The sequence below is a fragment of the Ambystoma mexicanum genome, chromosome 8 (assembly GCF_040938575.1).
Source record: "Ambystoma mexicanum isolate Mex_15411 chromosome 8, UKY_AmexF1_1, whole genome shotgun sequence".
In the NCBI taxonomy this organism is placed as follows: Eukaryota; Metazoa; Chordata; class Amphibia; order Caudata; family Ambystomatidae; genus Ambystoma; species Ambystoma mexicanum.
This window is the reverse complement of record NC_090929.1, coordinates 1,080,717,063-1,080,744,408: the sequence shown is the minus strand read 5'-3', so window position 1 is coordinate 1,080,744,408 and position 27,346 is coordinate 1,080,717,063. Positions and strand designations below refer to the sequence as shown.

The window sequence follows — 27,346 nt, the reverse complement described above, 5'->3', positions numbered from 1 at the left end:
GGTACGCTGGTGATATAGCAACCATTCTGCCTATGGTACATAGCTTTTCTTTTCAGGCGGTGCCTCTGCAGACGCTAATGGTACCTGTTCTTTTCCTTGTGGTTTTAACATCCTTCCTTGTGGTTGTAACAAACAAGGAGTCTGGCTTAAGTTGTCCCCAAATATAGGGGCATCTGTAGGCACAGTTGTGAATGTTTTTTCACTTCTTGGGTATACAGCATGGGTTAAGGAGGGAGTTAGCAAAGAGGGCTGAATGAGTCTATGAACTGATAGTAATAACGGTATAAACTGGTTTACTGATTTTTTGTTGTCTCCTAAAATATCATCAACTAAGTCTGTGTACTGCAGGGAGTCTTGTGTTTCAATTTTAAAATGCTCCACTGTTTTAATATGCAAGACGTTATATTGCAGCTAGTTATGTATAGGGGAATCAGCAATGGGCTCATCCTCATCTTTAGGTGACGGTAAAAAATAAATGTATGGATAATCATTGTCATAGTATTTATCCTGAGCAAACGGGTCATTCTGAGAATACGGATCACCAGGCTGGTGTTGGTCATCAATGATATAGAGATCCCTTGATATGCTTTGATCATAAGGAGGGGCAGTTTGTGCAGAAGAAGTGTTGTGGGGGGATGTACTGAGGGCAACCTTAGGGTCTTAGCAGGAGGTAATCCTCGGGGTTTGTAAATTGTTCAGGATGCCTGTCCAGAACCATCAACAAAACATGAAAATCTTTTCATGATTTGTTCAAGCTTCAAGTCTACTGGCTTGAACTGGGGACATTATGAACCTTAAAAGGATCTGAGGGATCCTTTCCTTGAGAATACAAAGCACCCGACAATGGAGACTGTATTGTGTCTGTTTCGACACCCTGTCAATGGGGGCGGAAACTGTAGCTAATTTAATAGGACTACTGTGAGACAGGCATGGTATCAAGAGATGACACAGACAACAGATATAACAGTTTAGGAAAACCTTTATTAAAATGTCAGGATGGGTGTAACGCCTAACTTGCCCTATAGCTATGGTGGGAATTGTCCTACCTAAAGAAACTAAGGAACGCCTTTGTCCAGAAGCCTAAAACAAAAGTCTGTTTGTGTCACAACCTATGCTTGCCCTCATGTCTAATACCTAAATGTAGAGCATGGATATTCCAACCCAAAATTAGCATCCAAATTAAAGTCTGGAGCAATCTCAGCTCCCTTCCCCAAGTTCAGGATACAGAACCAAAAGGTAATGAGTGACCTCAGTGTTCTTTCCCCAAGCTGTATATTATGGGTCACCAAAACAAAGTTTCAAAAGAGATCGGGGTTCCCTACCCCAAGCTTGAAGCATGGATTCACAACACAAGCTTCAACACAGCACAGGTGGAGAAACGTGAACAGGCCAAACATTGAGGGCAGATGAACCTGTGCTGCTAATTCCCATAGAAACTTCCCGTTATTCATTAACTGCTGCAATTACTTGTTATCCCAGAGAGGAACGCGCCCTGCAAGGCCATGAGACAGCACCAGGCTCCTTGCGGCGCACATTCATCACAGCCAGACCAGCAGCAGACCTCCAACCCCTACGCAGCCGACCAGAAGTAATGGCACCCACCACTGATCCAGTCCAAGAACCCCTGAATTCCACATTAGTGGCGGACCTCAGACGACCACCCATAAAACCAAAAGGTCATAAAAGAACTAAATCATTTCACCTTATTCCATGAATATACACTTTGTACTAAGAGGTACAGGGAGGAATAAATTATAGTTCAAAACGAGGGTGGAAGCCTTGGGTGCAAGAGTGCAATATCAACTGAGCAAAGAATGTGTGGGTCAGCATGATTGTGTTCCTCCCCTGTGCCAGTCCCCAAGTTTCCCAGGTCCATGCCATAATTATGTAGTAGCATTATCTTGCAATATTAACACTAATAGCAACATGTGAAGCGCATGACCTTCAGTCGGTGGAGAGATGAGCCAAGGCCACCCCACATGAGAGAAGACAACGACGAGCGAGACTGGAACCAGTAGAAGCCTGGCAGCCCCGATGGAGCAGGACCATGTATAGGGTCTCACCAATCAGCCACACAGATTTTTACTATGTGGCGATGACGCATGATGCCTTATAAGCTTATGTTTGTATCACTTGAAGGCAGAAAGTTCTCCAGCAGCAGAGTTCTTTGCCTGCACCCTTACTTTTTGTACGATTAAAACGTGTTAAACGTGTGCAAGGAAGACATGGTATCAAGAATAGACAGACACAAGTGATCACAGTTCAAGGGTGTTAATTGAACTGAATAGGTAGGTTGGAAAAATGCCTAATCTAAATTTAAAATGGGAGCAAGCTACGACCATCAAATATTAATGCAGTCCTAGTTGCGTCTTGTCAAATAAAAAGGGCCTATTCTAAAACAAAAATTGACAATCCTTACAAATGAATACAAAAACAGTGTGGTATAGGTTTCACAAGAAAGAAACAAGTGTTCATAAATGATAAGTCAGGATGTGGTAGCCGGGGTCTCCCTTCCCCATGTTTTTTAGCATGGGACAAGGCGGGACTACGGAGCACAGCACATGCTCGAGCTTTCTCAGCACAAGACTACAGTTTAGTTCTCGGGTATCAGGACCTCCGGTGGTTAAGTCTCTTTTCTACAAAAAAGTCTCTTGCCGCCAAGGATCTGATATGGTCAAAATAAACAAAAAGTTCCTTTTTGGTAGGTATTTTGGGTGATGACGTTTCACCCCCCCCCCCCCCGGATCACCCTCTTCTGGGCTCAGATGCACAAAAAGTGTCTTGCGGTATCAGGGCCTTCAGTGGTTCAGTATCTTGCTTCCGAAGGCTTGGTAAGTTCAAAATAATAAACAAAAGTTATTTCCTGATTACATTTGGGTGCTGAGTCTTCACCCCTGGGTCCCCCCTCTTCCGGGCTCAGACCCCTCTCACGTCTCAGCCTCCCTCCTTCGGGATCACTATGGCTTGCATCTATCACAACTTTATCCGGTACATTCACATGTCGGTGGGTGATGGCTTTTTACCCCTGGATCCCCCTCTTCCAGGCTCAGACCCTTCTTGACTGTTTGCCTCACTGGTGGAGTGATGATTCCCTCTGGAAAGTCAGGCTCCCTCTGTCGGATTCACTATTGCCAATCTTGCGGTTCCGTCTATTTTCTCACTATGCAGGATTCACTCCCCTTAGTTTTCCAATGGTTTGTCGGTCAAAGACTTTCGATTGTGTACAGGATTTTGCTAGACCCCGGTATGGTCAATTTGAACTTTCCCTTGCGGTTCTCCTAAGGCCTTCAGGTTTCAGTAGTTTCAACAAACAGGTCCCGGTCAGAGTCTTTAGAATGAATGCCCTGTGGCATCGGACCACTGCATCTGGACCTTATCTAGGTTTCCTTTAAAGTTCAAAACACACACATGTCCTTTGTTCACTAGGTCTTGTGTTCACAATATCTTGCTGATTGCAACCTTTAGATCAACACAGTACGGCTTATCAGCTCTCTCCAACTCACCAGCTGTGCTGAACTCTTTGGCTTTTCTCGTCTCTGGAGTCAAGGATGGTACCACGGTAGCCAGCATGCCTCCCCGCCTGGCTGTCAGCGCGGGAGGCCCCTGTGCACCGTTGACATCCGCCACACCACGCACAAGCTGTATATCCCAGTCTTATGATTCCTTTTGCGGAGGCTTCGCAGGTCTGGGTTGAAAAAGGCAAGAGCACTTCCCTCCTTGTTGTCCTTTCTGGTCTCGACACCTTTTGTCTCTGTTTGTAACGGCCGGTTCCAATTGGCCTTGCTCAAAGTGTACTTCTGTGCTTCACCTTTTATACATGTGGGGAAGAGAAAGGGCCATCAGGTGTGTGTGTGTGTAGTTGTTGTCAATTGCCTGACTTTGCCTGACCCTTGTGTTGGGACATGTCAGGTAAACGTCTCTGGTGTTAGTCCTTTGTTTGCCACAGTGTAGGAAAGTAAGTGTTGGGAAAAAGGGGGGTAGGGGTAGAGTTTCTATGGGGTATCCTATGGGGTAGGATGGGGAAAAGGTGGTACAGGGAAGTGGGTACCGCATCTCGCCTGTCGGAGTCCCACTTCCACTCCCCGAAGACCCCTCATCCAGGTGATCCTCCTCCACTGGTCCACCCCCAGGAACTGGATCCAATAGTGATGGTCGTGTCCTGTCCACCTGGATCACAGATCCCCGGGGACTAGCAAGTGAGATACCGTCAGGATTCTCACACTTGCAAGAAATCTCTTGGCCTTTTTTCCCTGGGGAGGGTTGTATTTTTCCTGGCGTGCCTTCATGTTCAGTAGGGGCGTGCCTTCATGTTCAGTAGGGGCGTAGGTTTCTCTTTCCCAAGCTTGTTGCACTGATTCAAAGCCAAAATTGTGCTCATCCTGATTTCATTAGTTGGGGCTCCCTGGTCTAGGCGCAGTTGGCAGACAGCACAGTCCACCCACTACAGGCCGCTGAAACCAGGTACCTGCCTTAATGCCAGTAAGATGGAGATCCTTTCTAATTGGGATCCCTGCTCCCGCTTTCCCTCTCACTCTGTCAGCCCTCCTTGGGCCCTTTTCCTTCGCCTTCCTGTGAGGAAAAAAACCTTGGTGTCCTCTTCGACTCCACTCTCTCCTCACATCACAGACCTTGCCAAGAAGGCCCACTACCAGCTGCACCTCCTCAGAGGTATTCTTCATTTTCTCACTTTCCCCCAGAAGCTCACTGTTTCCAGAGCCCTGGTTCTCTCTAGACTGGACTACTGCAACAGCCTTTTTCTCAATCGGCCGCCTTCTACTCTCCGCCCTCTGCAACTAATCCAGAACAGGACTGCAAGACTTATCCATGATCTCAAGCCCAGGGACTTTATCTCTCCACCCCGGAAATCTCTCCACTGGCTCCAGGTGGCTGCAAGTATCAAATTCAAGACCTTCTGCACCATCAACACGACTTTCTTGGGCCAGGACCGTCACTATATCCAACTCTCTTCCAAAATACCTTCCTTCTCGAGTCCTTTGCTCAGCTACGTCCAACTCTGAGGGTCAGACGCTTCTGCAGGCAGAGAGTGGGGGTACATCTCTCTCCTCAGCAGGTGCCTCACTCTGGAATGGCCACCCTGCCCCTATCAAACTTGATCCGGACTACCTGAAGTTCCGGAGGCAGCAACAAGAACTTCCTTTTCTCCTCAGCTTTCTCTCTCCCGCCCCTGCTGACCTACCTGTCTGCTGCACCGACTGGTTGCTTGGTATCCTCAGAGTTTCACTAGGTTCCAGGCTCCTCCATGATCAGTCCCCCATGCACTGCCTCCAGTCCTACCATGCACATAGGGGCTGTAACTAACCTCTACTGTCCCCCTGCCTCCTTGCGCTTTCCCCGAGCAGTGCTGCCCTGGCTGCACTTACTCAGAGCAATGCTGCCCTGATTGCACCCCCCCCTTCCTCTCCCTGGCACTTCCCCCTCTCGACTCCCCCTGCACTTTGCATTGTAGCACTTGCACAATATGAATGACACAAGGCCTAGTAAGATTGGTGGCTTGTCCTCCCCTCTGTCATCCCTGCCTTGTTTTGTCGCGCTTAGATATACTTGTGTACAGGCGCGTTATAAATCATATATCATATAATGTGAGAGCAAGTGGCATACATCCACATTTTATAGCAGCACTCATAAGAGCATGTGTCACAGGCATACTTGTCAGGAGTATGTGTCATTAGAATGTGTGTTGTAAGTGTGCAGTAAGATGTGTCATAAGGGTGTATGTGGTAGCAGGGTGTTCCAGAGGAGCATAGGTCGTAGGGGCCCTCACTTTGTACAATTTGTATGAAAAGTGTAAATGTATTCCATCACCTTAAAATGGACATCAATGTCAGCTGTGACTTGCCTTTAATTTGAATTTTTAGGAGAGGTTATTTGTGCAATGTACGTATTGTAAAACTCATATGCTCTATGGACAGTTTGTTTTGAAAGTATACATTTATTCCATACACTGTGTGTACAATTCGTATGAAAAAGGTGCATTCATTCTGCGCATGCAGCATATATAGATACATTTCCAACGTTATTATCTCAAATTTGGCCCAGTCGATGTTCACATTTTACTTCAGCGCACCAATCCCAGATAAAATCTAGGGGCCACGAAAAATATTAGGAAAATCAAAGCAGCCTATTCTGAGATTTTGGCCGAAAAATTCTAAAAAGTGTTCCGATGGAAAACCCCATGTTAAAAGCGATTCAAAACGTGACCAAAGTAAGCATTTTTTAAACTTTGAAGCAGTTAACATAGCAATCTGAAATCTTGCATGCACAGGTGGCTACATCAGAATATTACTCTGGAATATTTTCTGGTATTTTAATAAAAGCATTCAAAGGAATTTGGAAAATGTTATTTTCTGAAATACCATAGAGACTTTGTTATAACCTTAACAGTGCTCAGGCAGGAAGCAGAGAGAGAGCGTCTTGATTCCTATCTGACATCAGCTGGGAGGTGAAGTGCCCCCTTCCACGCGCCAGCCAGCAGCAGCATCACTGACTTTAGTCAGGATAAGGGCCGAGGCTGGCCCCCGTCCACCCTCCACATATGTAGCAGGAGTCCCTGCTACACCAATGCAAGAGGGGGATCACAGACATCAAAAAAGAATCCCATGAAGGAACCAACAGATGGAGATGACCCCACCGGTGACTCTGGTGCTCCGAACATTTGGACGGTAGAGGGAGGTGGTTGTCGGAACCCTTTTGCAAAGTTACTCACTAGGAGCCTGTATTACCATTTATTTACACAGATCTATTTTTCACTGCTATATTGTGCAAACAGTCTCTTATTGAAGGTTACATTCGAAAAACTCTGCCTTTAAACACCCTGCTTCCATCCTAATAGTATAGTCTGTAATGCTAGGTCACATTTATCACCAGGCGGGTGGATTTGAGGAAACTTTGCTTCCTAGTAGGTCTTTCTCACTCCCTGAACACAGGGTTGAGCAAACCCCACCTAAAATAAGCAACCTCTTATTGTGTGTTATACGTATCCCAACCACTGCACTGCCATCTTGACAACTAACATTGAGTGTTCTAAGAAATCATTCCAATAGTAGGCCCTCACCATACTGCAGTAGGTGTGCATGTACTGGAGAAGTGGGGAAACAGGGGACATAACCCTCTCTATGGTGTAGAGTGCTGTGGGCAGAGGCGTTGCTAGGCGGGCGGGGGCTTAGGAGGCTATAGCCCCGGGTCTTTTGGTTGTAGCCCCGGATAGACTCTCAAGGGCTACAACCATAAGACTAGCTAGCCCAGAGTCCCGACAGTCCCGACATTAGCGTAGCCCGGATCTTTTCCCGACCTAGAAACACCCATGGCTGTGGGCTGTTGGTATTGGTTGGGGTTTTCACTGTTGTTGAAGAGGAGGAGGGGGATTAAACAGTTTTGAGTAGCTGGATGAAGTTCTTACCTTGGGACACACAATATTGGTGGATTGGGTGGTGATTAAAATGCAGAGGAGCTTCTCACCTTGGTATTTGCCACATACATTCCAGTAGAATTGAGACGGTGCTTTATCTGCTGGGCATTGTACACCTGTAGAAGGTCATTGCCACCAAATTCTACATCGGTCAGCTGCTGATTGTGTTCGAAGAAGTCAATGGGGAAGGTCACTTGACTAGAAGTGCGCATTGCTGCAAAATTCAAAAGAGAAGCAAAGGGTCAACATACTCTCTGATGATGCCTGCCGATCAAAACAATTGTGTTCGCTAGAGTACTTTCTGATTTGGGTAGGTTTGCAACTAAAACATAGCCTTATAAAAGACATGTCATGAATGTATGCATCCCTTCTGCAATTACACAGCAGGTAATTTCCTGACAGGAAAGGGTTCCCAGCCACATCAAATTATGCAAGCAAGCATCAGTACAAACAGCCGTAGCGATCTTAGAACAGTTAATTCACCAGCAATATGATAATGAGCCTAGATGCCAGCTCCAACACTGAGCAAATGTGTGGGCGCAATGAGCATCTGTAACCTAGACACTCACAGGGCCCACCAACAGGCTGCATTTGAAGCTGAAGCCTGCAATGCTGACCTGGGGGCATACCACCTGTACCGTTAGGCAAGTGGCGTGCAAGCCTTGGCTCTGCAGGTGTTTTGGAATAAAACCCCATTGTCCCTTGCCTGCATAGTCAATAGTGAGGGATCATGGGAGTTGTAGTCCAAAACATCTGGAGAGCAAAGGGTTGCAGACCCCTGCTTTTTTAGGTAGAAGGAGATGAACTACAAAAATACATCACACTTTTCAAAGAAAGAAAACCAAAGTGAATAAACAAAAAGGATGGAATCTCCTGAGGTATGTGTTCAAGCCCCAAAAGTACAAACCGCATTTAAGCAGTTCACAATGCCTTTCAAGTGACCTTAGCTCCTTCAGGATACTTATGGTCTAGCAGACAAGGCACTCGTCAGTAAAGGTGAGTTGGCAACGGAAATGCAGTACAATCAACTATTTGCTCAAATAAAAGAAATACAAAAAATACTCACCAATATGACTACTTTATTCATAGTCAATAATCCTCTTTCCAACGACGATCCCACGATTCAGTTCATGCACGAACAGGGGAGTTTAAAAATACCAGAAATGTTTTCTTGCTCACTGCATGAGCACAATAAGGGGTCTCCCATAAGTATAGAAGAAAGGGGACAAAATGTGCGAGTATGTCTACATAAGGTTGAAACTCTATATATACTTAATCTACCGTGACAGGTACGCAATGATTTTTATAAGCACTTGGCCCGTCTCTATTACTTTTGTTGGGATCAAAAGAGCAGTCCCTGGTGTTCCCATGGACATTAGTATGGGGCCCCTACAAGATTAGCTCAAGGTAGGTTTCACGTCGGGTTCCCCTCAACTGGACCAGTTATTTCTAACTGTGGACTTGTTTTGGCAGTTTGAAAATCTGTGCGCCTTGGGTTACGAGAGGCCAACTGCTTTGTGTTTTTGGTAATACGGTGGCAGCTCCTCTGGCAAGGGTCCCCAGATGCTTCAGGGAACTGGTGGACCCCTAAAGAAAATGTAGTAATGAAGAAATACATAAAAGGCTGATGCTGTTGGGACTAGCCCGGGTTAAGGAGAATTAACATTACCAGTGGGGAGCCGAGCAACAGAGATTCAGCAACAATGTTTGCTTTTCAGGTACCAACGCATTTGTAGAACAATTCATATTAAGTAATAATTGACCAATGTAGTAAACCCCAGACCTGTTGGTGTGTCCAATATGACAAGGTCACACTGCGGGAGGCTAGGGGATGAAACTGGGTTACCCCTGGGGATGGGAACTGCCACCTCCTCTGTGATGTAGACCTAGGGGAGTTACTTATGGGGGTTCACGACAGACCCACACCACTTCACTAGACTCATATGCAGCCCGGACCCCAATATTGGAACTCACCAACAATACCTAGAAAGCAACAGTATAGTGGTGAGCATATAGGAACTTGGAACGGTAGGTTTGCTGCCAGCAGACCTGCCGGTGAAGACGTACGTGTGGTACAGTAGAAGAGCCCTCATTTTTGGAGACAAATGTTTACGAGTGCTACTCGCAGAACCCATCTGTGGGTTGATGCGAGTGTCCGCTTGGAAATAGAAATGTTGTCTTAAAGTAATTTAGTGTATTTAAGTCTGTGACTTTTGTATAAAGTTGCCTGAGTTGGTCTTGCAAGCCAAATTGTTCGAAGATGGCAGACACAGGTATATAGACATTAGCTGGAGGAGCAGTCAACTAGCCAATAAACAGCAGCTGGATAACCAGTAGTTTGCAAACGATGTACGCAAGCACATAACACACTTAATCGCAGGACACAAACACGGCTTCTGGTATTCAGACAATTACTCGAATTGGCTGCTGCCCCGCTGGTCTCTGAAAGGGGATTTCAGCTATGGAGAGGTGTGTGCTTGTTTTTGAGGTGTTGTGATGTGGGTGAATAGTAGAGTGGGGCAGTGCAGTCATGAGATGAGGGAGATGAGAGAGAACCGAGGAAAATGAGGAGTGCAAAGAGGAGAGAAAGCAGGGAGGAGGTGGATGAAAGAGTGAAGACAAGTTAGAGAGGAGAGTGAAGATCAGATGAGGTGGACAAGTGTGAAAATAGTGGATGTGAATCAGAAATTAATAGTTACTCACCGTAGTGACTAACGTACTCTTAGTCCATCGTCCCTTTCACTCCATACTGTATGGGCGTACCTCGTGAGGGACTGGAGACAGAACCTTTTTTCACCAGAAAAATCTTCTTCCCCTTGAAATTTAGAGGCACAGGGATGCGACACTGGGAGCATGTGCTCCCCTGACTCCGCCCACTGGTGCCATTCCTCAGTCCCCATTGACGTGTCGACAATGATCAGCATTGCCTGATGACACCAGTATTATTATGGGGAGGATGGTGGGACGTATGGAGGAAAGGGGACTTTGGACTAAGAGTATGTTAGTCACTACGGTGTATTACTATTAATTACTCTTACGTCCCGTCCCCTTTCCTCCACACTGAATGGGCGATTACAACTGAATGTAACACCAGGGTGGAGAGGAGACCCTCCTTAAGAAAACAGGTTCCTTAGAACCGCCTACCAGCATGCTTTGTCTGAACTAGAGGCTGCGTCCAAACAGTAGTGTTTACAGAAAGCCGAAGGGGCGGCCCAGGTAGCTGCCCTGCTGATGACCTGCCATGGCACATTCCGTTGGAACGCGATGGCCGTGGCATTGGCTCTGACCGCATGGGCAAGCAAGTTCGCTGGCAATGGTTTGTGATGCCTCTCATAGGCCTCCTTGATGGCCGCGACCATCCACCTTGCTATGGAGGCTTGATAACTGGGCCTTGACCTACCAAAAGTGACAAACAAGGCGTCCGATTTGGGGAAGTCCTTGGTTCTGTCCAGGTAGTATTTCAGCACGCGTCTGATATCCAGACCGTGTAAGACCCTCTGAGGCTCTTCCTTGGGGTCGGTGAAGAAAGTGGGTTAGACTATTTCCTTGTTGAGATGGAAGGAGGAGGCCACCTTGGGTAGGAAATCAGGGTGCGTCCGCAGGACGCCCTTGCCCCTGTGAAAAGTGGTGTAGGGTTCTGATGCCACCAAAGCCTGGATCTCGCCGACTCTGCGAGCTGAGGGGAGGCCCATGAGCAAAGCTGACTTTATGTGACCAGCCTGATGTCCGCAGACACCATAGGCTCAAAAGGTTTGTGCGCCAAGGCGTCCAAGACAAGAGTGAGGTTCCACACGGGGTGTGGCTTCTTTATAGGCGGGTAAAGCCTGTGGAGGCCGTCCAGATGTCACTTAACGACCGGGTTGGAGGAGGAGAAGAGGCCCGCCTCCGAATTCCTGTAAGCCCCTATGGCTGCCAGATAAGTGCGGCATGTATCCACCTGCACACCGGAGTGGGCGAGGTGTGCTGAAAAGGAGACCACGTCGTCCAAGGTGTACTTAAGAGGGTCGATCTCCCTAGAGTCGGCCCAATGACAGAATCTAGACCATTTACTCTTAAATTGGCTCCCATTAGCCTTGTTTCTAGCGCCCTGGATCTCTAGAGTAGCCTGAGATAGGCCTAAGTGTTTAAGCGTGATTTGCTCAGGAACCACGCTGCGAGGGCTAGCTTGTGAGGAGCAGGGTGGAGTACCATGGCCCCCTGCTGGGCAAGGAGAGAAGCTGGGCCCAGCCGCAGGTGAATGGGTGGTTTGTCCCATAGGCTGAAGCTCAAAGAACCACAGTCTTGTCGGCCACCAGGGATCTATCAGAATGATTCCAAGGTTCCCGGGATTCCTTTACTTTGCAGAGCACCCTGTGGACCATGGTTGTGGACGTGAAGGCATATGCTGTCATGTCGTTTCGTTGTATCTGGAATGCGTCGCCCAAAGAGCTGGAGCCCTGCCCCTGCCAGGAGGCAAACTGTTGGCATTTCCTGTTGTCCCGGGAGGCAAATAGATCCACCTGGGGATGCCCCCACCTGAGGAAGATCTCCTTTTTTTAATGTTTTTTATTTTGCTTTTGGTAGTAAAATGAATTACATCTTTACAAAGATAAAAAAAAAAGTGCCAGGTCGTTCCTTTGCCACTAATAATTGTCCGCCCCCAGTCTGCTGAGCCTGTCCACTTCCAGGTTGGATTCCCCTGGGAGGTGGACAGCCATGAGGTAGATGTTGTTCTGCAGAGCCCATTCCCACATGCTAACTGCTAGCTTGCACAGCGGAGGGGATCTGGTGCCGCCCTGCTTGTTGACATAGTACATGCTGGTGGAGTTATCTTTCTGGATAAGAACGGTCTTGCCCTTGATGAGAGAGAAAGGCCTTGAGGGCCAACCATATGGCCTTCAATTCTAGCCAATTGATGTGGGACTCCTGCTCCTTCCGAGCCCAGACTCCATGGACGCTGTGGCTGTACATGGTGACTCCCCAGCCCGCTTGGTGAAGAGTCCGTAGTAACTGTGACCCGAGGGGCCGGCTGTCGGAAGGGCTTGCCCTTCCACATTGGAGGTCCGAGAGGAGAAAGGGAGTACTGCTGACTGGCTCCTCTTGGGAGCCCTTTTCCCGGGTCTATGAGGCTGCGAAGTGCAGCTGTAATAACTGCATCCTGAATCTTGTGTGGGGCACGGCCAAGAGGGCCGCTGCCAGAAGACCCAGTAGGTGTTGGTACCACCAGGCCGTGGTGAGAGGCCTGGAGAGGCAGTGAGCTGTAGCTCTCCTGATGGCCACAATCTTCTCCGAGGGAAAGACTCCAACGGAGCTTGTGTCCCAGATGAGGCCCAAAAAGGTCTCCTCGTGGGCTGCCTCAGAGACTTCTTGAGATTGATAGTGAACCCCAGGTCATAGAGTGTGTTCATCAGTGCAGAGGCAGTATGCTGAATCGCTTCCGTAGAGGTGGCCTGGATGTGCCAGTCTAGGTATGGGTAGACGTGGTGGCCCTGGGCCCTGAGGAGGGCAGCCACTGCATTCATTACCCTGGTAAATACCCTGGGCGCCGAGTTGAGGCCGAAGGGTAGCACCTTGTATTGAAAATGGAAGCCCTTGATCCTGAAGTGCAGTAAGGAACGATGCGGCTAACAAATCGGGACGTGAAGATAAGCGTCCTTCAGATCCAGGGAGCACATCCAGTCTCCCCTGTCCAGAGTTTCCACAAGAAGAGCTGGCGTAATTTTTAGCAGAGAGAGGGAGAGATTGAGGGTGGAAAGGCCCAACATAACTCAAGCCAGCCTGGTGGTTCTTCTTTATGGTGAAAATCCTGGCTTAGAAGCCCAATCCTCGCTGGGAGGCTGGGACTTCTGCCACTGCCTGGCTCTCGAAGAGCGACCGGATCTCCGCCAGCAGAGTTGTCCCAATCTGTGGGAGAGGAGTGGAGGAGGGAGGCAGTACCCCGTGGCGACTACGGAGAGGAAGCAGGGGTCTGAAAAAATCTGGCACCAAAATGGCATGTGTAAGGCAAGCCTGCCCCCACCGGAGACACGTGGACCCAAAGGGGGCGTGTCATGCCTTCTTTCCCTCTGAGGCTGCTGCGGAGGAGGGGGATTGGAAAAAAACCTTGCAACCCCCACCCCTTTGTTGTTTCCTCAGATGCTGACTCGAGAATGGTCAGGTTGCCTGGATCTCTGTTCTTGGAAGTCCTGGAACCCACCAAACGCCCGCCCCTCGTTGGAGCATTGCAGCGAATGGGTGTAGGCCTTGGGCGTGGCCTTCGTAAGAAGAGATAAAAAGAACAGCTCGCAAACCGCAAAGTTTTTATCTAATTCCTCGTCCGTGGTGGAGTGGAAGAGGTCATTACCCTTGAAGGGAAGGTCCAATGTGTGTTCTTGGACATCAGGATTAAACTTGGTAGCCCAGTGCCAGGCCGTTCTTCTCATGTCTGTGGCAATGCAGATGGCCCGGGTAGAGGTATCGATGTGGGCCACGGTGGACTCCATTATGTTCTGCGCTACCTGTCGGGATTCTCTTAGTCCCGCCTTGAAGCGCGATTGGCTCTGTACCAGAGGTTCTGGGAGGAAGTCCGCCATTTCCCATCAGAGCCTTTGGTTAGTGGCGGCCAGAATGGCATCTGCGTTGGTCTGACGTAGGTGCAAGCAGGCGCTGGTGTACAGCTTTTGCCCATACGCCTCCAAGATCTTATCCTCCTTGGCTAGCAGCGTCGAGGACGAGGTGGCAGAGGACAACTGAGGCTTGGAATAGAGTGACGCTGCAGCAATCATGGAAGAGTGTGGTTGAGGATGCGCCGAAAGCAAGAGTGTGTCCCCCTTCTTCTGCCTGTACTTGGTGTCCAGGCGCCGATTGACAGGCTGGGCCGAGGGCGGCTTGAGCCACCCCTTCTTGGCCAGGGCAACTACGTCTTACTGCATCGGGATCCCTGTTTTGGTAGGGCGAGGACTTCCGCCAAGACCCCTTCCTTGGGCTGCTCTACTTCGGGCTGAGGAAGGCCCAAATACTCTGGCAAACCTGCAAGGCGTTCGTGGAAGGTCCTGGCTGACGATGGTGTGTCGGGGTCCTCCTCCTCGTTTGTTTCCACCAGGGTGCTCGCAGGGTCCGGAGCTGTTGGAGGAGTGTTGGGCACCGTGGGCTGTGGTATGGAGATCGGAGCCAGTGGCTGCTGCGGAGGCTGGTATGAAACCGCCTGCACTGTGGGAGGCAGGGAAGCTGGAATCGGAGGAGCCGGCTGGAGAAGCGGCGGCTGTGCAGGGGCCTGCGGCACCGGAGCCGTAGGAGGAATGACTATGGATGCCTGTGGGGTGACCTGAGGGAGTATATTCCTGATGGCGTCCCGGAGGATGCCCCCCCCCCCATGTGGGGAGTTTGCATCAGCCCTGAGAACCTTTCGAAGAACCTGTCTTCGGAGGCTGTAGAGGTGGCAGGTGATATTGGTGGAGTGGCTAAGGGCAACTAGGGCTGGGGCACACACTGCCTGGGGTGCAGGGGAAACCTGCCCTGCGCTGCCGATGGATAAACTGTAGGCCACGCACCTGGTTGATACCAGTCCCACCTTGTGACTCTTTCCTCCACCTGACCGCAAGAGGAGGTATCGGACGAGCAGCCATCTTGTTTGGTTTGGCGGCCATTTTGTCGAGCTGCTTGCCACGTGCTGAAGTCGTGGTGCCAGCCCCGTCTGAGACGCTTGGTGTTGAAACACAAAGCCTATCCACACCTCAGGACGTAACCTGGAAGGCGCATTGCCCTTGGCAGAGCTGCCGGTAGTGCTGCGTGGAGGCGCCCCCTCAAAGATGATGCCAGTACTAGGGCGTTGCCCCTCGGGAGTAACCCCGGTAAAAGAACCTTGCGGTCCCTCAGCACTGAACCCGGAAGGATCCGGAGACCCCTTGGCCGTGAGGCCGGTAGCTGGAATAGCCTTGGTGCGTGTACTGGTGCTAGAGCACAACAGGTTCCTCCTGGTCGGGTGCTCCCTTGGGAAGGAGTCGTCCTTACGGGGTGCGATGGTAAATAGAGGCCTTTCCTTTGGCCTCGATCGATGTTTGACGAAGTACTTTAGGTCCTCCGGAGGTGACTTCTGGAAGAGCGCCCTCCACCTAGCTAGCCTGTTCTTCAGCACCCGTGGAGTCAGTGCGTTGCACGAGGAACAACCTTCCCAGCCGGGGTCGGGGCCTAGGCAGCAGTGGCAAAGGGCATGGGGGTCGAATGTAGGGACAAGCCCCTTGCAGGCTGAACACCTGCTGAAGCCCACTGAAGTCGACATGTGCCGGGGAGGAGCGTGGCATCGGAGGACCAAGTACCCAATTGAAAAGAAAAAGACAACGATAAAAGAATATCCGGGGAAGAGTGTGTGGTATTACATGGCCGAAGCCCAACCCAAGAGTGCTGGTGAAAGCGGCCCATTCCTGTCAATGCGGAAAAGGGGACTGAGGAGTGGCGCTGGTGGGCGGAGTCAGAGGAGCGCATGCTCCCTGGGCTGTGCCTCTAAATTTAAAGGGGAAGAAGATTTTTTCTGGTGAAAAAAGTTCCGTCTCCCGTCCCTCTCGAGTGACGCCCATACAGTATGGAGGAAAGGGGACAGGGCGTAAGAGTAAGAGAAAAATGGAAAAAGATGGAAGGAAAAAAAGTGCAGCAAAGGGGGTGAAAGAGGAAAAGATAAGAAGAGGCAGAAAGCGGAGTGATCCGAGGAGAAGAATGGATGAGATGGTGAAGGCAAGAGAAGAAAAAGGTGAAAAGAGAGAACATACAGAGTGACTAGGAGGCAGTGGGTTGCATAAAAGAATAGGGGAGAGGACAAGAAGAGAATTAAGGTAGGGAGGACAGAAGTGAAAGAAAGAGGGTAGAAAGAGTTAATCCCTAGAAACTCCGTTTTTAGGATTGTGAAAGCCACGGAGAGGCTTATGGTTATCAGTGAATTATGATTTTTAGGGTGGAAATCAGTATTGAAATGCTACAAATCCCAGGGACTGAATGACTGTTTCCTGCCAAAGGAGGCAGGCAGACTTTTCGGGAAGTTGGAAGGACGGAGGTTAAAAGACCTTAGGAAAGCCCAAGTTGGAAAACCATGAAGCCCATCCCATAGGACACAGTCTACAGCTCATCCCTTTTATGTGGGAAACCCAAATAATCACAGAAAGTCAACCTCCATCTGTTGTGGAGTTATCTGTTGGTCTCATGGCTGTGAGGTAACTTACCAGTAGTTTCTTGCCTTAGTGTCCAATCCGGCAGAGGGTCACACCAAGCAGGCAGGCAGATCAGGTGACTTAGTTGGTCCAGCGTGTCAAGGGAATAAGTGACCACTGAAGGGTGCTTGTATGGTTAAAAGGTTCCAGTATCAAAAGATCTTGAAGGAGCTCACTGTCAGGAGCCATCTTCAATGCAAATTAAGTAGAGTGCTTGGATTGAGGTCTCATTTTTGTGCTTCAAAGACTCATCCCAGCATTGAACAAAGTAATGTTGTGGATTCACTCTTTTTATTTGAGAATGTGGTTTAACGGGCAATCACAAGGATGCATCTATGTCTAGGCTTTCGGCTGGGCAGATTCCGGGCTGATCCAGCAGCAGCACTGAGACAGGAAAGGCACAAATAATGCTGCATTTCTGTCATACATGTTGTTCATGCAGGGCTGGTTTCCTTGCCTATCTGCCAACCATAATAGGTGAGGAAAAACCACAAAAGGTCAGAAACAAGAAGTACTCACAGCAGCAGATAGGTAGAAATGGGCACAGTTATGTCGAAACAGGAAAAAGATACTCACTGTAGTGACTACTGTACTTTTAGTCCATAGCCCCCTTTCCTCCATATTGTAAGGGTAGCTGGGACGGAAGCTGAGCCTTTTGCACTTTAACAAATTGCACTTCCTCCTCCAAGAGTAAATTTGGGCATGCAGAGGAGCCGCAACAGGTGTGAGTGTGCATGTTAACCACGCCCCTCACACCTCAGTCCCCCTTGACAAGCGTGCCGAGAATGATAGCCCTAGCTACAACTATTTGAGGGGCTGGGGATGGAGTGTATGGAAGAAAGGGGACAGTGGACAGTAGTCACTACGGCAAGTAACTTTATATTACTTTATATAGTCCAGTTCCCTTTCCTCCATAATGTATAAGCTATTCCAAAGGAGATGAAATTACTGGATAGAGCTTATTATACAGCTATCTAGGCAAATAAGTTCCTGAGAACTGCCTGTCAAAATGCTGCGTCCTCCATAAAACTTACATCCAGGAAGTAGTGCCAGCAGAAAGCTGATGGGGTATCCCAGGTGGCTGCTTTACAGATAAACTCACAAGGCACATGTTGAAAGCTACCGCTGCAGCCTTTGCCCTAACAGCGTGAGCGTTAATTCCATCTAGAGGAGCTCTGCCATGCACTTTGTAAGCTTCTGAAATGCACACGTCTATCCATATAGCTATGGATGCCTTCATGGCTTGTCTACTTGGAGAAGTGTTAGGTACAATTTTCTTATAAGGCTAATTTCCCAAACCTAGTGAGTCCCCCAGCAGCTTTGCTGGATTTTTGGGTTTTTTTTTTCTCCTGCTAAGAGTGGGACTCTTTTACCCCCACTCAGACATGATTTGAGCTATGTCTTTGACTTATGTGCTTATGGGCTATGGGGTTTCTTTTTTACTCCATAGGGTATCATCTGTTTTTCTGTGTGTGTGGTACACAGCACCCTCTGTGCAGTACCACAGGGGTATCACAGTGACCCCCAAACATAGGCTCCATACCCTGGGACTGACTACTGTCTCCTAGGGCATGTAAAGTCACCATTGGCTTTACTAGTCCAAAATTGTGAACAGAACCAGTACAAACCATCATATTGTGGAAGTACTGGTAAGGGGTAATTTGATTGCCCCTGGGTCTGTTTTCGAGGGGGCACTGTCACGTCCCGCCTCGTCGAGTTTCTGGCTGGTGGCAGTGGTTACCACGCAAAATATTCCAACGGAATATTCTCTATGGGATTTTCCCATTGATTTTAAAACGCACCACTTTTTGGTGCAATGTTAAAGATACCGCTGGTTTATTTATTTAATATTAAACCCCCGGTTGGGTATTTTGCCAGAACTCGATTCGAGCCCTTTGTTCTACTATTTTGGCGGGCTTCTCCACAGAAGCCCTCCAAATGGTGCCACTCTGTCTGGGTTCCACAGGAAGGGTGGAGGGGGGAATTGGCACCCTGGACTTCGTTGCCTTAGCAACCCAAGTCACACTCTACTCTGATTGGCCCAGTGGTGAACCACCCGGCTCACCACTTAGCATGTGCGATTGACAGCTAGGCTGACGAATGGGGGTTTTTCTGCATAAAAGCAGGGCCTTTGGGACTGGAACTTCAGAAGTCACCACAGGACCTAAGAATCCAAAGAGGGAAGAAGCTGAGCCACCAGCAACCGACGACACCACAGGTGAAGCCCTATTTTCAACGAACTCACCACTTTTCCAACGACAAGAGAAAATCTTCTGCTGGAGAGTTTTCTCCCTTTGAGCTGGTAGGACCAACCAGTTCGCCCTTTTACGCTTCCAAAGATGTCACTTGGTCGAATCGTCAGTGTCAAGCACGCCGGCGGCCGGATAGCCAAGCTCACCACTTTTGACCGCAAATAAAAGGACCGCACCTTTTAATCGGGAACTCCGCGGCTGGTTTCATCCCTGTGCAGTGCAACGATTCCACGTTACCTCCTCGACGAGATCTTCTCTTCCCCTGGTCGGAACCACGAACCTCAACCACTGCCAGGAACAACTGCCCCCGCTGGAGCTTCCTTCTCTTTAAGGTACTGTGTCCTGCCTGGCCTCCCTTTCCACAGATTGCTAAAGGTGACCTTTAAATCCTTGGCTTCTAAACTGGGTTGGCTCTAGGCCTTCTAACTATATATCTTTTGACTCACCCCAACCTCTTTTGAACACTCTGCAAAGACTTTCAGTGCACTTTAAACCGTGTGATCCTAGGCACATTTTGCTTTCCTCCATTTAAAGTGGGCCTGGCCTATGAACTTTGGCTCTACAGTATAACCTGCCTTTCCCCCCCTTGCTCTGAACTCTTAAAAGCGTTGGGAACGGTTTTATTTTATGCTCTGCCTTTTCTCTCCCTTTTTAACCTAAACTATCGCAGTGCCATATAGGTTAAGCGCTCACCTCTGTCTTAACAAATAGTTGTCCTTTAACCTTGACTTGTCTGATAGTTACCAAGGGAGGTGTGTATACTTACCTGACTGTGTTTTAGATTACTTTTCATTTAGAGTGCTAGTGTATTGCCTAAAGTGTGTTTTAAATAAATAACTATATACTTTTTATACAAAGCTCTGGTCAGTGTTTGTTTGCTCTACTGTGTTTTGACCATATTGTGTATACTCTGCATACGGCCCAACTCTTCTTGAGAGAAGTCTGACTGCTCAGCCACAGCTACCAGGTAAATCTGGGTGGTGCAGACTGCTACCAATTGGGTTTACTGCTGCTCCTGTAGTCAATCTTTTTGCAGTATTCCCCAAGGGAACTGCACAGGATTCTGCCGAACAAGAACTTCCACCGAAAATTACAAATAAGGTCTCCCATGCCCTGAAATCGTTTGTCCTGTTTAAGTAAAACTTCAACGCTCACCTGACATCCAAACAGTGCAAAACTGGTTCTGCCTGTGATTGCAAATTGGAGAAAAACGTAGAACGATTTATTTCCCGAATGATGTGGAAGTCTGATAGCACCTACAGTTGAAATGACTTGTGTGATGGTAATAAAACGTTGTCCTTGTTGAATGTAGGTAAGGTTCTGAAGCACCGAAGGTAGTGGAGTAACTTTACTGAAAATGTGGTGTGGAACATGACATCTAAAGAAATGAGACCCTGCCAAATGAGGAGGAAAAAATGGCGTGCAAAGAAAGTTGAAGGGGGGGAATCTGGGGAGGAGGGACAAAAACCCCTGTGCCCCCTAAAATTACTCCCATGCACAAGGGCTTGAATCTCGCTGATCCTCCTAGCCGAAGTTAGTGCTACCAGCAATACTGTTTTAAAAGTGACCATTTTGACTTCTACCAATGCCGTTGGTTTAAAAGGTTTATGTGCAAAAGACAGTAAAACCACTATGAGATCCCAAACTGCGTGTGGCCTTCCGATAGGTGGGTACAATCTTGTTAATCCATCCACGTGTTTAACTATTGGGTTAGCTGATGAAAAGATCACTCTCTCTGAATTTCTGTACGCTCGAATAGCCACTTGATAGGTTCTACAACTATCAAGTGGCTTGTACTCCTAAGCAGAGAAAAACAGTTAATCAACCAAACAATAGTTTAGCGATTGTAAGCATTTTTTGTTGAGACCAGTGACAAAATCTTGTCCTCTTGCTCGTATATGGAGTTCTCGTGGAGCCCTTCTCTGGATAATCTGGAGGTTGTCCTCTTATAATTGAGGTGACTTAATTTTCATTTTTCAGGAACCATGCTGCTAGGAACATTGCATGTGGATTCGGGTGAAGAACTGATCCTATTTTCTGGTGTTAGGAAAGATTTCTCGTTCTGCAACTTTCCCTCCATAGTTTCCATGAACCCCATCTTTTTGCTCCGTTTTTAAACATGTTGCAACCTTTTGAAGGGAAGTAAAGCCTTCAGCTGCGCTTCTCTTGCCTTTTGCTCATTGTTATCAGTCCTTCAGACTATCAGTACTGGGAAACTCAGTTTCCCTTTTTTAATTGAATGATTACAAGTTACTCACCATAGTGACCAACGTACTCTGGGTCCTTAGTTCCCTTTTCTCCATACTGCATGGGCGTCGCCCCTAGCGACGGGAGACGGAACTTCTTTCACCAGAAAAAATCTTCTTCCCCTTTAAATGTAGAGGGGTGCAGCCCTGGGAGCATGCGCTCCCCTGACTCCGCCCACCAGCACCACTCCTCAGTCCCCATAGACACATTGACAATATTACCATTGCCTATTGACACCAGTTTTATTAGGGGGGAGGATGGTGGGATGTATGGAGGAAAGGGGAATAACGATGTTAGTCACTACAGTGAGTAACTTGTAATTACTCTTACGTCCGGTTCCCTTTTCTCCATACTTGATGGGCGATTACAACTGAATGTAGCCCCAGGGTGGAGAGGAGACCCTCCTTAAGAAAACAAGTTCCTTAATACTGCCTGCCCAAATGCCGCGTCTGACCTGGAGCCGGCATCCAAACAGTAGTGCTTGCAAAAATCAGAGGGAGTGGCCCACGTGGCCGCCCTGCTGATTACCTGCCACGGAACGTGTCTCTGGAATGCGCCCGCCCTGGCCCTGATAGCGTGGGCATGCATGCTTGCCGGAAGTGGATTGTGCTGCCCCGCATAGGCCTGCTTAATGGCTGCAACCATCCAGCTTGGTATGGAAGCCTGATGTCCTGGCCTTGACCCACCAAAGGTGATACATAGAACCTTGGATTTGCTAAAACTCCTGGTTCTGTCCAGATAGAACTTTAGCTCTCGCCTAACATCTAAACAGTGCAGGACCCTCTGAGCATTATCCTTGGGGTCTGCAAAGAAAGTGGGAGAACCATCTCCTCATTAAGGTGAAATGCCGAGACTACTTTAGGTAAGAACGTGGGGTGCGTTCTGAGGACCACCCTGTCCTTATGAAAGGTAATGTATGACTCAGACGCCACCAGAGCTTGGATCTCACTGACATGCCGTGCAGACATAACACCCACCAAAAGGGCTGTCTTCATGGTGACTAGCCTGATGTCCACAGACGCCATTGGCTCAAAGGGTTTAGGCGCCAAGGCTCCTAACACTATGTTGAGGTCCCACACAGGGTGTGGCTTCTTGAAGGGCGGGTAGAGCCTGGTGAGGCCCATCAGATGTCTTTTAACCAGTGGATTCGCGGACGAGAAAACGTCCTTCGAGTTCCGGTAGGCTCCGATGGCCGCCAGATAGGTGCGGCATGTCTATCTGCACTCCAGCGTTTGCGAGGTGAGTGGAGAATTACAGCACATCGTCCAGTGCGCAAGTGAGGGTCGACCCGCTTAGCGTCGGCCCAGTGACAGAGCCTAGCCCACTTGCTCTTGTACTGACTTCTAGTAGAAGCACTCCTAGCCTCCTGAATGATGCCCAGAGCGCCTAGACCCTATCCCTGCCAGGATGCGAACGGAGGGCACTTCTGGTTGAACCAGGTGGCAAAGAGGTCATCTGAGGATGACCCCATCTGTTGAAGATCTCCTGAAGGAACTGATCATTTAATTGCCATTCATAATTGTTCACCCCCAGCCTGCTGAGCCTGTCCACCTCCAGGTTCGCTTACGCCGGGAGGTGGATCGCTGTCAAGTGAATGTCATTCGCCAGGGCCCATTCCCAGATGTTGAATGTCAGGGTGCATACAGAAGGGGACCTGGTGCCACCCTGCTTGTTGAGGAAGTACATGCTGGTAGAGTTGTCTGTCTGAATGAGGATCATGTTGCCGCTGATGAGCGGTAGGAAGGCCCTGGGAGCCAGCCAGATGCCTTCAGCTTTAGCCAATTTATATGGACCTACTGTTCCTGAAGGGACCAAACTCTGCGGACGCTGTGGTTATCCTGGGTCGCTCCCCAGCAATCCAAGGACGAGTCCGTGGTGATGGTAACCTGCAGAGCGGGTTGTAGGAATGGCCTGCCTATCCTCAGGTTGCAGTCCATGCTCCACCAGACTAGGTCCTGGTGTAGAAAGGGAGGAATGCTGACGCGTTCTGCCTATTTACCCCACTCCCGATTCCATGAGGCTGCGAAGTGCAGCTGTAATCTCCTCATTTTGAGTCTTGTGTAAGACACTGCCAGAAGACATGCCGCCATGAGGCCCAAGAGGTGCTGGTACCACCATGCTGAGGTCACCTCTGTTGAGAAAATTATTTGTGGCCTTCTTGATGGCTGAGATCTTGTCGTCTGTGGGGAAACACTCTTGTATCTGTTATCCCATTTGAGGCCCAGGAATGTTAGCCTCTGTGTCGGTTCCAACTGAGATTTTTTGAGATTGATGGAGAATCTAAAGTCATGTTCATGAAGGCAGAGGAGGTATGATGGACCGCCTCCGGGGATCTCGCCCTCACGAGCCAGTCGTCCAAGTACGGATAGACATGGTGACCTTGGGCCCTGAGAAGGGCTGCCACTGCAATCATAAGCCTGGTAAAGACCCTGGGGGCTGAACTGAGGCCCAAGGGTAGAACCTTGTATTGGAAATGGAAGCCTCTGATCCTGAACCGGTAAGCGTCTGTCAGATCCAGGGAGCATATCCAGTCTCCCCTGCACTGTGTCTCCACAATAAGCGCTGGGGCAACCATCTTGAACTTTTGAAGCGGGAGGGAAAGGTTCAGGGTGGAAAGGTCCAACACAACTCTCAGGCCAGCCTGGTTCTTGTGTATTGCGACAATCATGGAGTAGAAGGCCATACCCCGCTGGGAGGCTGGGACGTCTTGCACTGCCTGGCTCTCTACGAGTGATCAAATTTCCACCAACAGAGTTGCTGTCTCAATCTGTGGGAGCGCAGGGGAGGAGAAGGAGAGACTGGTAGGTGGTACCCCGTGGAAACTACTGATAGGATCCAGGGATCTACAAACTTTGCACGCCAATTGTGTGTGTGGAAGGCAAGCCTGACCCCCCAGCGGAGACTCATGGACCCGGGGGTGAGTGTCATGCCTTTTTTCCCCCGTCGAGGCTGCGGAGGGTGACTGAAAAAAAATCCCTTATTCCACACCTTGTGCTGTTTGCGGTGGTGCTGACTCGGAGAGCGGTTCGGCTGTCTAGACTGACGTTCTTGGAAGCCCCGGAACCAACCTAAGTCCCGACCCTTGTCGGATCGCTGGTGCATTTGACTGTATGTTTTGGGTGTGGACTTCGTAAGGATGGATAAGGATTTTGCAGTCTGGGGACAGTTCCTCGTCCGTGGTGGAATGAAAGGTTGCTAGCCTCGAATGGAAGGTCCAATATGCGCTCCTGGATATCCGGGTTGAACTTGGTAGCCCGGAGTCAAACAGTTCTCATGTCTGTGGCGATGCAGATGGCCCGTCCAGAGGTGTCAATATGCACCATTGTGGACTCCATGATATCTTGAGCCACCATCTTTGCTTCTGCCAGCCCTGCCTGGAAGTGTGCCCGACTGTGCACCAGAAGTTCTGGAAGGAAGTCCGCTATTTCGCACCAAAGCCTCTGGTTAACAGCTGCAAGCATGGCATCCGCATTCGCCGGACGAAGGTGCAGTGAGGCGTTGGAATAGACCTTTCCATATGCCTCTAAGATCTTCTCCTCCTTGCCTAGCAGAGCCCAGGATGAGGTGGTCGATGAAGACTGAGGCTTCGAGTGTATGACTTGGAAGAGGCAACTTATGAAGTAAAAAGCCCGGCTTAAACCAAAGGGGAAACCCAAGGCTAAAACGTTGAAAAGTCCAAAGAATGTCATGAAAACTTTTTACCCTCAAGTACCTGCAACTACAGTTGAGGTAAATGAGCAACACATGAACCGGATGAGGAGAGGCGTTGCCTGTGATTCCGAACGCTGACGATCACCCAGAATTGAATAGTTTACTTTCAGAAGGAGGTCCATCGAGGGACAAACTCAATAAGAGGCAACGTGAGTGCCCATCATTGTACAGCCTCAAGAGACAGACCTATTCCCAGTTGGAGGGTGATGCCCCAGGGAAACATAGGATTTATTTAGAAAGATGGGATGCTGTATTGTGAACCCAAAAAGCCCTCAGCTGGAGACCATAAGAGGTTGATGGTTCCCCAGGCTACGAGACCCTCCTTGGTGCAGTCGACAGAGGAGGTCCCTTATCAGGTCACCTGGGAACAAAGAGGACCAAGGAGTGATAATCCATGTATTTCTACTGATACAAGATGAGGGGCCAAGTAGAAAAGCACTGCAAGAGTTGCACCACTTGTCAGTTGTCTGGCAAAAGTGGAGCAACAATCCAAGCCCCTTCTACACCATTAGTGGGAATGCCATTTTAGGGGGATAGGGATAGACATTGTTGGTCCCTTATACCCTCGTACATGCTGTGGCAATATGTTTATCGTGGTGGCAACTGACACACACTCTCCTTGGCTACCCCCCTCCAGCCATCACTGTTCAGAGTGCACCCTAGTACCTTGGTGTCTCTTCAACTTGTACAACAAGACGTCTGCTTCTACAGATCGAGCTCTTATAAAGAGAAACTGTGCAGGCCTTCCTCCGTTGTTCATTCTACGAAGATTGCCCGTCGCTGCCGGACCGTCGTAGCGCCTGCAGAATCCCACCTTCTTCGTGTCCTAGAGGTCTCCTGAGGTCGCCTGTCCCATAAAGGTCTGCATCTATCCGAGCCAAGGGTTTCCAGCTATACAGTCTTCAGAATAGTATTCACAGAAAATGAACAGCATACTAACTTAACCGATTCCCTAAGCCGAAATTGACCTGCGCACCCACAACTGCTGACCTCCCTTGACTGGACACGACAGAAGCAAGTGGACCCAGTGTTTTCAGGAATGCTTGAAGTGATCCCTGAAGGTATGATAGTAAGTGGGTTAAGTTATACTATTCCTGCTCCCTCCCCATATTGTTGCATAAGGGGAAAAGTCTTCACCCTATCTCTCGTGCTTAAGTGCTAGGGACCATGTCTTGTGTTCTACCTACATTGCTTAACTGTGTTTACTGGTACTGAACGTGACTGTTCCTTTGGTTTTCACTTACTTTACTATTTATAGTTAGAAGTGTGGCTTCTAACTCTGCTACAATTGCAGAACGGTTTCTAAAACGTAGGTGTTGGTGTTTTGTCAGGAGAACCCTCAAAGGTGAAGGTATATATGTGTTTGATAATATTTTAGTGATAATACTTGCATGATGATCATTTACTACGAGTTCATAATAAATAAATGTAGGTTTCTGTACACTTCTGTCTAACTGCAATTATTGGAGTGCTGTTTGTGTGTCTCACTGTCGCCCTAAAACCACTCTTGCATCCTGTCCTGAGTCTAAGCCTTATTGAACATCCGTGAGGACCTGCTCTTGAACCTCGACTCCAACACTCTGTGTTCTCATTCTGCTCGATCTCTCTTCTGCCTTTGACACTGTCAACCATGCCATCCTGCTCAACCGTCTCCGTGATGACCTGGGTATCACTGGTCAGGCTCTGGCGTGGCTGACCTCTTTCCTTTCCAATCGACCCTTCCAGGTCCAACTTGGGTCCTTCCTCTCTGACATCTTTTTCTCCACCTGTGGTGTTCCCCAGGGATCTAATCTCTCTCCCTGGCTGTTCAACCAGTATCTGGCACTCCTTGCCCACCGCATCGCCGCTCTCTGCCCCTACTTTCAGTGCTATGCGGACGACACCCAGCTCATTTTCAGGCTACCCTCGGCCTCCTCCTTTCCTTCCCTCATCTCTGACTGTCTGTCTGCCATCCAGGAATGGTGTACCGCCAATGACCTCTGCCTTAATGCTAGTCAGACTGAGATTCTACTCATCGGCACACCCACTCCCTCCTTCCCTGTAGCTCTCTGGCCAGCCTCGCTTGGCCCTCCTCCTGCTCCTACCTGCAAGGCAAAAAACCTCGGGATCATCTTCGACTCCACACTCTCCTTCTCTCTTCATATATCTGACGTCTCTAAGAAGTGTCACTACCAGCTGCACCTCCTCAGAGGTATTCTTCCCTTCCTCACCTTCCCCCAGAAGCTCACTGTCTCCCGAGCCCTGGTTCTCTCGAAGCTGGACTACTGTAACGCCTCTATCTTAATGTGCCTGCCTCCACTCTCTGCCCCCTGCAACTCATCCAGAACAGAACTGCGAGACTTGTCCTTGGCCTCAAGCCCAGGGACCGTATCTCGCCAGGACTGAAATCTCTACACTGGCTCCCAGTGGCTCCGAGGATTAAGTTCAAAACCCTCTGCATTGTCCACAAGGCCTTCTGGGGCCTGGGGCCTAAATACCTTCAACTCTCTCTTCCTAAATATCTTCCTTCCAGAGCCCTTCGCTCATCCATCTCCAACTCCCTCAGGGTCAGCCGC

The 27,346-nt window shown here is 49.1% G+C and overlaps 1 protein-coding gene across 6 annotated transcripts in view; it reads right to left on the bottom strand.

Moving 5' to 3' along the window:
* UBR4 (ubiquitin protein ligase E3 component n-recognin 4) overlaps nt 1–27,346 on the bottom strand; it is a 2,945,062-nt gene that overhangs the window by 1,585,272 nt on the left and 1,332,444 nt on the right. For all 6 annotated transcript variants that reach the window (XM_069611069.1, XM_069611071.1, XM_069611072.1 and 3 more), the window contains exon 47: nt 7,477–7,640. In XM_069611069.1, the coding sequence (XP_069467170.1) occupies nt 7,477–7,640 (164 nt within the window). The remainder of the gene's footprint in view (nt 1–7,476; nt 7,641–27,346) is intronic.